The 14,300-nt window shown below is 39.6% G+C and overlaps 1 protein-coding gene across 1 annotated transcript; it reads right to left on the minus strand.

The window, feature by feature from the left end:
* Positions 1-9,149: 9,149 nt before the first annotated feature.
* LOC144659273 (kelch-like protein 21) lies at positions 9,150-13,551 on the minus strand. Its single transcript, XM_078519694.1, has 2 exons — positions 11,676-13,551; positions 9,150-9,597 (listed from the first exon to the last, which is right to left on the minus strand). The coding sequence occupies exons 1-2, from the start codon at positions 13,418-13,420 to the stop codon at positions 9,345-9,347; spliced, it is 1,998 nt and encodes a 665-aa protein (XP_078375820.1). The 5' UTR covers positions 13,421-13,551; the 3' UTR covers positions 9,150-9,344.
* Positions 13,552-14,300: the final 749 nt, after the last annotated feature.

Raw genomic sequence — 14,300 nt, forward strand, 5'->3', positions numbered from 1 at the left:
TAGGAAGCCAATGCTCGATTTTTGCCAAAATACACCATAATGATCAAATATGACCAAATTTTAATTTTTTACCCGTCACTTTGTCACAAAGGTTACCATAGCAACCATTGACGTTTTCTTTTGTTCTCAAACAAGCTCGATTGCTAGATAATTTTAATTTTCAAAACAACCACCCTTCGGCTAAAAAAACTACATCGAGCCTCCTTAAGCGGTTCGGTGAGGCCATTGTATAGGGCAGACAAGCCAAGTCAAATGTTTCTGATGGCTCGACCCACTTAAAAAACAAACCAACCAGTTCCTCTGGAGAGGGAATTGTTTCTGCAGTACGTTTTTTCTTTAGGATGTTAGAGATGATTGATTTGGGGTAGCCATTCGCTTTTAAAGCATCAGAGATATGTTTGACTTCTTTCGATTTTGCGTCTGCGGTGCTTGGAAGGTTGCACGCGCGGTTTAGAAGAGTGGAAGCTGTGCTGGTTTTGTGCTTCTTCTCATGATGCGAGTTAAAGTCTAAATACCTGTCTGTGTGTGTAGGTTTTCTGTACACTTCGATGGTAATTTTGCCATTTTTTCTGTTGACGAGGGTGTCCAGAAAGGCGATTTGGCCATTGCTTTCAGTTTCGATGGTAAAGGAGATCTTAGGGTCGATGGAATTCAAAGTGTCGTGGAAGGCTGAAATGGTGTCTCTCTTGATGATGACAAAGCTGTCGTCCACATATCTTTTCCAAATTTTGGGTGGTACCGTGGAATTAATCAGAGCTGAATCTTCAATTACCTCCATGCAGAGGTTAGCTACAACAGGGCTAACTGGGCTACCCATGGCACAGCCGTGGATCGGGTTGTAGGTACAGTCGTTGTAGACGAAGTAGTTGTTTGAAAGAACAAACATTTCAAGTCTCAAACCGGCTGTTTTTCTAGATATGAATTGACAATAAGCTTTAATCTAGTTTGTTGAAGATTTGTCGCTGACTGTGTTTTTGATGTTATTTTCCAAGACGTTTCGGCTATTGCTTAAGCCTTCATCAGTTAAAAAATCAAAGCTTTCACACGCGATTTAAAATAGCAGCACGTTAGCGCGCGCTTTAAAAATAACGTGTAAAAGTTTGAAACAAAAGAAAACGTGGCGCGAAACTCAAGCGCGTGACAAGGACTTGTAAACCTCTGGGATGACAGCATGGTCGTTCCCAGAGTGCGGATCCTTAATGGACAACCAGGCTTCCAAAAAGAGTCGCTTGTGGTAATTTGGCTCATGTCCAACAACATCCCCTGACTACAATTACACTATTTTCAAGCTTTAATCTACATGGTGGTATTTCAACACAGGACCTTAAATCGTCTTTTTCAGGGGCTCATGTAGCACTTTCTTATTCGATCGATTCTTTTTGACCTGGAGAGAAAATAAGAATAAATCCATGTGATGGCATTTTTCCCAAACGACCCAAACTGTACATTTCAAGTCTCAAACTGGCCACTTTTCCTGGATCTGGAGTGAAAATAAGCATTAATCTACGTGGTGGCATTTCAACAAAAGGGGCAAAATCGTCATTTTCAGTGGCTCATGTAGCACTTTTTTATTTGATACTTTTGGGTCCGAGGTAAACATTAACCTGAATCTACGTGTTGGCATTTTCGCCAAAAGACCCAAACTGTACATTTCAAGTCTCAAACTGGCCGGTTTTTCTAGATATAAAGTGACAATAAGCTTTAATCTACATGGTGGTCTTTCAACACAGGACCTTAAATCGTCTTTTTCAGGGGCTCATGTAGCACTTTCTTAGTCGATTGATTCTTTTTGACCTGGAAAGAAAATAAGAATAAATCCATGTGATGGCATTTTTCTTAAACGACCCAAACTGTACATTTCAAGTCTCAAACTGGCCACTTTTCCTGGATCTTGAGTAAAAATAAGCTTTAATCTCATGGTTGTATTTCAACACAAGGGGATAAAATCGTCATTTTAATTGGCTCATGTAGCACTTTCTTATTCGATTCTTTTGAACCTGGAGTGAAAACAAGGATGAATACAAGTGATGGAATTTATCCAAAATGACCCGGCCAAACTGTACATTTTAAGTCTCAAGCTGGCCTGTTTTGCTGGATCTGGAGTGAAAAAAGCTTTATACTACGTGGTGGTATTTCAACACAAGGGCCTTAAATCGTCATTTTCAGTGGCTCATGTAGCACTTCCTTATTACATTCTTTAAGGCCTGGAGTGGAGTTTTGAAGAATCCAGATGAAAGCATTTTTGCCAAAAAGCCCTAAACTGTACATTTCAAGTCTTAAACTGGCTGGTTTTGCTGGATCTAGAGTGAAGATATGCTTTAATCTACGTAGTGGTATTTCAAAACAAGGGCCAAAAATCGTCAATTTCAGTAGCTAATGTAGTGCTTTCTTATTCGAATTTTTTGGACCTGGAGTGTGAATTAAGTTTTATCCACGTGATGGCGGTTTTCCAAAATGACCCAAACTGTACATTGTAAGTCTCAAACTGGCCAGTTTTGCTGGATCTGGAGTGAAAAAAGGTTTCCATCTACGTGGTTGTATTTTAACACAAGGGCCTAAAATCGTCATTTTCAGTGGCTCATGTAGGCCTTACTTATTCGATTCTTTTAAACCTAGAGTAAAAATTAGTATGAATCCACGTGATGGCGTTTATCCCCAAAGACCCAAACTGTACATTTCAAGTCTCAAACTGGCCGGTTTTGCTGGATCTAGAGTGAAAATAAGCTTTAATCTGTGTGGTTTCATTTCAACTCAACGGCCCAAAATCGTGATCATTTTGAGAGGCTCATGTAGCACTTTCTTATTCGAATTTTTTGGACCTGGAGTGTGAATTAAGTTGAATTCACGTGATGGCGGTTTTCCAAAAAGACCCAAACTTTACATTTCAAGTCTCAAACTGGCTGGTTTTGTTGGATCTGGAATTGAAATGAGCTTTAATCTACGTGGTGGTATTTCAACATAAGGACCTAAAATCGTCATTTTCAGAGGCTCATGTAGCACTTTCTTATTCGATTCTATTGGACCTGGAGTGAAAATTAGTATGAATAGACGTGATGGCGTTTTTCCTAAACGAACCAAACTGTACATTTTAAGTCTCAAACTGGCCGGCCCAAAATCGTCATTTTCAGTGGCTCATGAAGCACTTTTTTATTTGATACTTTTGGGACTGGGGTGAACATTAACCTGAATCCACGTGTTGGCATTTTCGCCAAAGGGCCAAATCTCTACATTTTAAGTTTCAAACGTCAGGTCTTTGGTAAAACTGGAGTGCAACATAAAGCTTAATCTACCCTGTGAGATTTCATCTCAAAGACCAAAAATCTTCATTTTAAGTTGCTCATGTAGCACTTTTTAATTCGATTCGTTTGGACCTGGAGTGACCATTAACCTGAATCCACGTGTTGCCATTTTCCCCCAAATGCCTAACTGAACATTTGTTACAAACGGAAGCTGTTCTAGTGGAACTGGACTGCAACATTAGGCTTAATCTACCCTGTGACATTTCATCACAAAGACCAAACATCTCCATTTCCTGTTTCTCATATAGCACTTTCTTATTCCATCCTTTTGAACCTGGAGTGAACATTAACCTGAAACCAAGTTTTGGCATTTTTCCCAAAAGATCAAAACTGTACTTTGTAGTTTTCAAGGGAAGTTTTTTGTGGAATTGGAGTGCAACATAAAGCTGAAACTACGTGGTGACATTTCAGCACAGGGACCAAACATCTTCATTTTCAGTTGCTCATGTAGCACTTTTTTTATTCGATACTTTTCTTCCTGTAGTTAACATTAGCGGGAATCCACGTGTTGGCTTTTCCCCAATAGGCCTGAATGGAACATTTAAAGTTTCAAATGGAAGATTTTTAATGGATCTGAAGTGCAAGTAAGGCTTAATCTACGTCGTGACATTTCATCATAAGGGCCAATAATCTTCATTTTCAGATGCTCATGTAGCACTATGCTATTCCATCCTTTTGGACCTGGAGTGAAATTAGCCTGAATCCACGTGTTGGCTTTTTCTCCAAAAACTGAAAATTGAAAGTTAGAAATGGAAGGGTTTCAATGGATCTGGAGTGCAAATAAGGCTTAACCTACGTGGTGACATTTCATCACAAGGACCACAAATCCTCATTTTTGTTGCTCATGTAGCACTTTCTTATTTGATCCTGTTGGACCTGGAGTGAACATTAGCCTGAATTCTCGTGTTGGCATTTTCCCAAGAAGGCCTTAACTGTACATTTTAATTTTCAAACGGAAGGTTTTGATGGTTCTGGAATGCAAATAAACTAAATTTGGGTTCGTTGCTTGTTTCATGAAAGAGCTTCAAGTAAATAATATTTCAGTAGAATGTAGGAGTTGAATTTAGATGAACTTAATATTTTGGAATTTCTGTTCCAACGATTTTTCTGAAACTTGGCTATAGTGCGTCATTAGTGCAATGTAAGCTGATTCCAGAATTTAGACAAAATAAATCTGGATGCAATTTTGTTCAAAAACATAGGTGCAGTTAAAAGCAAAAAGCAATTAAAATGCATTTCTCCAATTAAATCGAACTTTATCATAGTATTGCTGAGTGTTACGGTCAACTCTTTCTAAGACGGACACCTAAGGGACCGGCAGCAACTGTCCGTCTTAGAGAGGTGTCTGCCTTGTAGAGAGGCGAAGTAACACGACCCCAATAATTCTGAGATAATAAAGCTGAACCTATGCACAATGAATACACGTCTGGTTTGAGTCTGTTCAAAGTCGCTAAGCAATATTACAACAAAATAGAACCCTTGTAATTGAAAAGTTGTCATTTACTTAATTCTAAACTTCATTTGTCGGGCCCTTTTCGGGAGTGCTCATGCTATAGAATACCTTCCCATAGTCCTTTATTGCCAGTATTAACTTTCGCATCTATAAAAAAGATGTAATCACGGGCAGTATTGGCCCGATTTATACCAGAGACGGACGATCCGTCTGGACGAGCTTGCGTTTTAATTAGGCGAGCATTTTTTAGTTCGTCCGATAATTCGTCTGTGTATAAATACGGGCAAACAGACGGATCATCCGTCCAGACCAACTATCTTAATAATTCGTCTGGCAAGACGAACTTGCCAGATAGTTGGTCTGGACGGATGATCCGTCTGTTTGCTCGTATTTATACACAGACGAATTATCGGACAAACTAAAAAATGCTCGCCTAATTAAAATGCAAGTTCGTCCAGACGGATCATCCGTCTCTAGTATAAATCGGGCCAAATTCACAACTTAAAGATTTGACATTCCCTGGCCGTATAACAAGAACTGTTCTGCAAAACCAGCCACTGTTTCACCCTGGTCATTTCTTCGCACCACAACAACTCCATCGACAATTTTATTACAGTTTGCCGCACCGACTGTTTCAAACAACACTGCCCCGAAATCATCCAAAGGATTTCAAAAGTAAATGAAAAACAGAATCAAAAACCAAAAGCTGGGGTCTGACAGCTTCTACTTCAAGTAATATACTTTGCCATTAGGTGTGAAGCTAAGTTTTCTAAAGTGCGACGTGAAAAAAAAAGAACTTCTGGGCCATGTATTATAGGAATTGTGACAATTTCTTTATTAAAAATGAAAAACAGTACCGTATTCTCTAAATTAATTATAAATTGTAGAATTGTCCTAAAAACTTCCTTACTTGGGTTAGTAATTATTTATTGCCAATTATGCTCAGTTTTGATGTTAAGATAATGTGAAAATGCGATTATTTATAGATAAAAGATCAATAAAAAAGATTACTTGTCAAATTCACAAGATAGGTTCCAGGTTTTTAAGAGCGCCTTTTAAAACTGGAAGTGAACAACCTTTTAAATAGTACCTGGGCAACTCTCTTTTCTCGATAGTAATCTTGCTAACAGGAACAATTGCTTTGTTAATCCACTCGTCTCTTGCATGATCGTAGCACTCAACTTTGTCGCTAAATTCTCCTGAACGTTTTCTCGGTTTTTTCGTGATTCCACCCATTACGTATAAAGTTTCGTCAAGCAAGACAATATTTCCCAAAATTCGGGGAATTGTCAAGCTGGCTATGAACTGCCACTCATCTGTCAATGTGTTGTAAACTTCACAGCTATTCAGGAAGTTTTCAGAAACTCCAACTCCTCCAGCAATGAAAATCTTTTCCTTTTAATTTACTGACACCAAAAGCGCCTCTCCTCGCTTCTTTCAAAGGTGCTATTTTTTGCCACGTGTTCCCTTCGCTGTTAAACCTTGCACACTCGGAGAGCAAATAGACAACCGCGGAAGGCTCATTGAGATCATAGAATTTACGCACTCCACCGACAACGTATATGTACCTGTCAACAGCCACCACGCAGAAATATTTCTTTGCAACCCAGTCGAACAGTGGAGCCATGGTAGTTTCGTCAGGGTTGTATGTCCAAAGCGCGGGCAAGACCAGGGCATCTCCAACAATAAAACAAATTTTGTGTCTGACGACCAGCACTTCTTGAAGAAAGTGTTGCAGTGTATAAGAGAGAAATTTTCGGTTTGCATCCATTGTCCATGGTGCTAGAGACCAGCGGTTCAAATCCGGGTCATAGCATTGTGATCTGGCGATGTTTCTGGTAACACCAAATAATTTGCCTTGACATGAAACGACGTGTGTTACTAAGCAGTCTGTGTGGGCGGGCAAACAGTACCACTCATCCGTTGAAGGAACATATAAGATCGTGTGGAAAAGTGTTTGGTATTCGCAAGCAGTGATCACAATAACATTTAACTCCAGAGTCTTCCTTGAAGAATGTGGCCGTGGAGCTGCCCTCAGATAACGTAAGTTCCGTAAGGAACTCACCACCCAAGTGAGACAGAATAATCTGGCACGAGGTCAACATGCTGCCCTCAGTTAACGTGAGGTCCGTAGGGAACGCACAACCCAAGTAAGACATTATAATCTGGCACGAGGTCAACTTGCTTCCCTGAGATAACGTGAGTTCCGTAGGAAACTTACCATCCAAGTAAGACAGAAAAGTCCAGCACGAGGTCAACATGCTGCCTTCAGATAACGTGAGTTCCGTAGGGAACTCACCACCGAAGTAAGAGAAAATAATCCAGCACGAGGCCAATATGCTGCCCTATATTGAAACTTTTATTTTGGAAGTAAACATCTTTACGCTGAATAGAGATGACCCCATAAGAGGTTAACATACAGTTGTAACTGTACTTGCCAATCTTTTCCCTCAGCGACTGTGAGTTTCCAGTCAGCAAAAACTGAAAAAGGTTCTTTTCTGATTGGTAGCAGCGCGGTGCATGAGTTTCATGATTGGAGCTTTGACAAAGGGAACCCAATATGAAACTCTATTTCGCTTTTCGGTCCTGTTCAGGGACTATTTTGGTCGTCCATACTCACGTTCGGCTTTCGAGTTTTTCGTTTGCGGTTTTCTTTTTCTTGTTTTAAACCAGTATTTAAAGGTTTTTATTTTAATAGCTTTAAGACCGTTTCCTTTTCTTTCTGCAACAGAGCGGTGGTACATGAAGCCTGGAGTGAGAAAAGATCGTTCAACCCAGACATATCCATGCATCCTGACCACATTGGCGGCATGAGACTGGCCGTGGCCTCGTTTGCAGGCATTGAGACTAGGTTCGGCTTGTGCTTGCCCAAGTTCGCACACACGTCATCGTTTCACACCTCAGGACAGAAAAAAGTCACATGAGAATTCCCCTGACTGGAGAGTGGAGAGAATCTAAAGAACATGGCGTCAGAGTGATCTAATGAGCTGAATGAAAAGAGAATTGCTGGACAATTTACTCGTCAATTTTCAGTCGATCAATGCCCAAGATGTATTTTACCACATTAATTCTTTATATAATTTATGCGCCGTTCCGAGCAGCCTTGAACCCGCGTCTATACTTCCATTTTAAGTTGTTCTCTTGTTACACTTCAGCAATATGAGTAGTAGCGTTGTTGTGGCCTCGAGTTCATTAGTTATTCATAATGGAACAGTTTTCCGAGCTGGAGCTGGTGTAAGCATAAAACTAAAGACATAACAAAGCCAATATCATAGCGGAGACTGAACTTACAGCGAACCAATCGAAATCCGAGGAGAAAGGCGTGGCCGGTGAAAAAGCGCGGGAAAGATCACGCGGGTCATGTCCCTTTGTCTGTTGCGCCTGATTGGCTGGAAAAACAGAGACACTCTGACTGATAGCCGCTTGGTGCATGAGATTCGTGAACTTTTCACGGAACTCAGCTGAGGTGAACTCAGTGTAAACACCATGCGAAAAAGCTGCTATGGCCAATGCGGCGCTAACTGCGGTAAAAGTCTCTTATTTATGCTTTGGGGCATAGGTCACAGTCAGACATTTGCGTTTAAATTTAGAAAAACAGTGCACGAACTTGCGCAACAGTTTGGCCTGAGATGGGTTAAGCAGGAAAAATAGATGTTCCAGGTCAAAAATTGGGAGGGGTTCTTAATTCACAGACGAACACCCTAGCAAGAACATGGTGGAGCAGCTGTAAATATCCGCGAGTCAACATAGCCTCGTAAACAGTTATTTAGATATAGTGTTGTTTACTTGTTATTTGTAACGTCGGTATTGTTTTGTGGTTATGAAATTTATGTAAAAAAAATTATGGTTATTCATAGCAAAATCTTCTCAAACATTTGCGCAGAATGTAGAAGCTGTGTGCTATTTAAACAAGGGCGATTGCTTTCTCGTGTTACTTTGGCATATTTTGTAACACTCAAGGTGTGGAAGAATAGAATTATATTTCAGAGACTCGCTTTCAAAATCATGTGGTGACAAATGGTTGGCGTTTCCTCCGTATATTTTAATCCTCTTGTGATAGTATTCTTCCTTGTCTAATCCAAATCAACACGGAATTACTGTTATAGGTAAATTACATTTTAAACGCAATAGCTGTACCTACCACACCTTCTTTAGTTGCTCTTGCAGAACCGAGCCTTGAGTGAATGCATTAGTCAAAAACAATTTAAACTCATCATATTAATAATTATAAGGTCCTTGGTTTTGTAAATCCGAAAAAATTCTTGGAGGGGACAGTCCTTTGAGCAATGTATAAACAAGGAAGATCATTACCTTAATTTCAAAATTATCCTCGAAACTTCGTATTTCGGGACTATTCATGCAATAAAATACCTTTCCCTTTTCCTTTTTTACCAATCTCAACTTTCACATGCTTTAAAAATGATATTATCACAGGTAGAAAAAATATATCACAAATTAAAGATTTGACATCACCTGGCCGTACGCGTATTACAATAACTGTTGCATTCTGATGTAGTTTCTATTATAAGCGGACAGACTCACAAGGATCGCGGGCTCTTGATAAGCACGCGCTCGCTCTTGCTGTGAAATTACTAGTCACGGTCTATGGACTCTAGGCTATTAAGAACGCCTGTAAAAACTTGAAGTGAACAACCTTTGAAAAAGTAACCGAGTTTTTTTCTTTTCTCGATGGTCATCATACTGACGGGAATAATTGCTTTGTCGTACCACTCGTCTTTTTCATGGTCGTAGCACTCAACTATATCGCTTAATTTACTGCCGCCTTCACAATGAAATGTTGTGCGACCACCAAGCACGAATAGCACATCGTCAACCAACACCATACTACCTAAAAATCGATTCAATTTCAAGTTGGCTATCCTGATTGCCACTCATCTGTTAGGATGTTGTAAACTTCACCACTATTCATGTATCTAACTTGGGAAAAACCATTATACCATTGACCTCCAGCAATGAAAATCTATTCATTTTTACAGACACCAAAAGCACCCTACCTCGCTTCGTTCAAAGGCGCTATTTTCAGCCAGTCATCTCTCTCGGTGTCAAATCTTGCACATTCCGAGAGTAGTGGGCCCCATGGATTCAATTCCCAACCACGGAAGCTCGTTCCACCGATAACGTATATGTACCTGTCCACAGCCACGGCACAAAAATCTGTTATTTCAACCAAGTTAAGCAACGGCGTCACCGAATTTGTGTCAAGGCTGTAATTCCAAAGAGCAGTAGATCCATCTTCTGCTACAATAAAACAGATTTGGTTTTTGCAAACTAACACTTTCTTAAGTGTGCGTTTGGTAAATGAAAAATTTGGCTTCCGTTTTGTCCACGGTGCTGGTGACCAGCGGTTCCAATCTGGGTCGTAGCATTGCGATCTGGCGATCCCAGAAGTGGAAACACAATATTTTCAATATATCATTTATACAGTTACAAATTGTTTTTATATGAATATCAGCAGGTGAAAGAAAGTGCCTTATATGAAGCCATTTTCACTGCATGTATACGTCTTGACTGTACATTCAATAAAGATGTAACTGAAATTGCTTGTCAATATGATCCATTTTAATGTGTTATCTCAACTCTTTTACATATGTTAAATCTACTAATTATTTATGGTTAAAATAACCCCATTTTTAATCTATTTCTTTTAGTTAAATTAACAAAAAGAAACTAAAAAAAAATGGGTTGTCTCAGATGCACCCCGGGTACTTTTTTAAATGGTTGCTTTAACTAATTTTGGTGGTTTCTAGCCAATATAATTTAGTTATTTTAACCAAAGATACTGGTTATTTTGACTTAGAATAACCTGGTTAAAACAACGTAATTATTGGAGTTAAAACAACGTAACAAAAAGGTCAAACTAACCCTGTTGTTAGTTATTTCAACTTCATTAAATTAGTTGTTTCAAACCAAAAGAATCTAGTTATTTTAAACCATTTTAAATTGGTCAAAATGACTAAAAATAATGGGTTCTCTCAGATGCATATGGCAACAATTTTAATTGGTTATTTTAACTAGTCAATTTTTACAGTGTGTGTGATACCATTTTTAAGCGATGACGTGTAACTGATGACGTCATCGCTTTAATGCAGGCAGCCGATCGACCGGATCCGTTTAGCACAATCGAACAGATAAGAAATCAAGTTTAACTTAATAACAAGAAATCGCTGCGTAGAACACAAGAGCAAAGTACTCCCGTGCAGTTAAAATGGAACACTACAATGTATAAACGAAAGAGAATAAATTTTATATGATGGGATCTTTAAGATTTAGTAGACAGAAATTTCTCCTTCTTAGAAAATACAGGGCCTGAGGGCCGCTATGAGCAAGAGTAAGACCTTTCTCGCAGCTTAAAACCAAGCTCCCGCGTATCGTATGTCGTTTATCCGAAGTCACGCTGTAATATAACGCAATCATTGTTGAGACAGCATAGCTAGGGAAATCTTGAATTACAGGAAATATAAAATAAAATATTACTGTTGTACAATAGAAAATGTATTTTTAACTTTGCATCCTTGAGCTGTGAATTCATAACTTCATGTAGTACTGTATTTATTCGAATTCCATCAGATCCTAACGTAACTATGCTGACTATGCTATTTATACAATCACTAACATTGCTTCTTAGGTTTAAAAAGTGTAAGCTGCAGTTGCATAACAGTCTTTATCACGCACAAGGCGTCAGCTACTTTTATTTACGTTAACTTTTTGACAAATGTCCTCAAAATTATATAAGACCCCTTGTGAAACGTCATCGCTTCTGCATGTATTGCATGCCATTTATTCTCGATTTGCTACCACTCGCTAAACCACTGCAGTTTATATAATAATAAGGTATAAGCGGACAGACTCGCAAGGATCGCGGGTTCTTGATAAGCACGCGCTCGCTCCTGCTGTGATAAAACTAGTCGCGGTCTATGGACACTAGGTTGTTAAGAACGCCTGTAAAAACTTGAAGTGAACAACCTTCAATGCTGACGGGAATATTTGCTTTCTTATCCCACTCTTCTCTTTTCTCAATGGTCATCTTGCTGGCAGGAACATTTGCTTTGTTGTTCCACTCGTCTTTTTCATGGTCGTAGCACTCAACTGTATCGCTCCATTTAGGGCCACTATGATAACGATCAGTTGTGCGACCACCAAGCACGAATAGCACATCGTCGACCAACACCATACTCCCTAAATTTCGATTCAATTTCAAGTTGGCTATCAATTGCCACTCATCTGTTAGGATGTTGTAAACTTCACAACTGTTCATGAATATAACTTGCGAAAAACGATCCTCCCAATGACCTCCAGCAATGAAAATCTTTTCATTTTTACAGACACCAAAAGCGCCTATCCTCGCCTCATTCAAAGGCGCTATATTCTGCCATTCCTCTGCCTCGGTGTCGAATCTTGAACATTCCGAGAGGGGTGGGTATAAAGCGCTACGACCCAATATTGTTCCACCGATAACGTATATGTACCTGTCTACAGCCACGGCACAGAAACATCTTTTTTCAACCCAGTTTAACAACGGCTTCAACGAACTTGTGTCAAAGTTGTATGTACAAAGAGCAGCAGATCCAACTTCTGCTACAATAAAACAGATTTGGTCTTTGACAACTAACACTTGCCAAAGTGGTTTTGTGGCGAATGGAAGACTTGGTTCCACTTTTGTCCACGGTGCTGGTGACCAGCGGTTCAAATCTGGATCGTAGCATTGTGTTGTGGCGATATCCTCAATAACAACGAATACCTTCCCGCGACATGAAACTATGTGTTCTACATATGGTTGGCCTTCAATCGCTGGCAAACAATACCACTCATCTGTCGCCGGAAGATAAAAGCACGGGTAAACTCCATGAAAAAAATCTGCGATCACAATAACACTTGTTTTTAAAGAATTCCTTGGAGAATGTGGCCGTGGAACGTCACAATCTGTTGACCGATCAATCCAGTTTAATGCAGCAGTCACGGTGTCGAGGCAGGCTGAACTTTCTTTCACAAGATCATTGGTCACGATATCCTTTATTAAAAAGTCACGCGATATAGTCGTCAGTCGAACGTGACGAAACAGTTCGCCGAATTTCACGCTTCGTTCACTTTCGTTGAAATCAATCCATCTATGTATGATTTCAAAAACGTTTTCCTCCGCATCAATCACTATCTCATCGCTTGAAATCCATTTTTCAACCTCATGGCTTGGCAAATTTAAAAAGTCGTTAGATGCAGCGACGGCGGTAAAGTTTGAGTTGATGAATTTCCGGGTGCTAGCGATTAGCTCTTCACATGAATACTTTTCAGCCACTGAATAGTAAATCGAAATACAGTTCTCAGTGGTCATATGTTGCTCGAGAAATTTCCCGGCGATAGTTTTAAGGTTTGAAAAGAGAAGATAATCTGCCGTTGCGAACAGGTTTTCAGCATTCTCTTGACTAGAAATTTGAACATTGCCAGTGTAAATAAACTGTAGAATATCTGCCATCTGAGACTCGGTTATCCACTCCAGACGAATAACTCCTTCATTATTCTCTTTCATGTCGGTACTGAGAAGCTTTTCAAAGAAAGGACTCGCTTGTGAAAGAACATTTCTGTGAGACTGGAACTCCTTTCCATCTTTCACCACCAAAGTTATGTCGAATTGATTTAGATGATCTTCAGACATGTTTCTTACCTTATCAAACACGCAGGCTCGTGATGAACTTATGACCACTTATATTAAGCGTCGATTCCAGGGAGCACTTTCAGTTTTCTTTCAGATGTTGGGGCTGATTTTTCAATCGTACTTGGCAATAAAGAAATACTCAGGTATTTGGCAGCTGTGTAGTAGCCCTCGTTAGCTCTCGTTCCCTGCAAAAGTAAATCTTTCTCTTTAAAGTGACTGCTACTACTGTCACTCGTGATGATTTCCTTTTAGATACCGTATCTATTCGATAACAGTCGAAACCGAAAAGCGTGAACGACAAAAATTATTTCTGGAATGTTTATTGTTTCGCGACCAATCAGAGGCGAGATGTAATCGCGACAAACTGCAAGAGTAATTGGCTGATCTATTAAGATACCTCAAAATATATTTTTCCCTTTGGATCATTAGTGTTTCGGAACATTTTTCGGTAAAAAGGTAGATTTTGAAACAACACAATCATCTGTTGCCGTAAAGCTACGTGAATAGGTTTTCACCTGCTCTCAGAACAAAGCCTTCAGTTATGAAATGAGCTCTAGCTTTTAAAGGCGTGAAAAGTACTGATCCTTAGAATTGTCTCTATTTGCTTAGCTTACGTAAGTCAATTGTCCTTTTTGTGAACATTTTTGAGTTCTGCCTGTAAGAGGGTGAGCCAAGATCTCCATTAAACACCATGTTCCTTGGTGACGTTTTGGTCCACTTGATATAAAAGATCCCGGAAGGTAACAGGGCACCTCCCGCTCAGCCATCAGTAGAGCTAAATCCCCGCAATATCCCCTGTTATATAAGCCAAGACAATTAAAATGGTTCAAACTTACTGAAAGTACTTGCTGTGGTAAAGCCGAGAAAATTCCTGAAGGTG

Source organism: Oculina patagonica, chromosome 7 (genome assembly GCF_052425735.1).
Source record: "Oculina patagonica isolate OP01 chromosome 7, crgOcupat, whole genome shotgun sequence".
Classification (NCBI taxonomy): Eukaryota; Metazoa; Cnidaria; class Anthozoa; order Scleractinia; family Oculinidae; genus Oculina; species Oculina patagonica.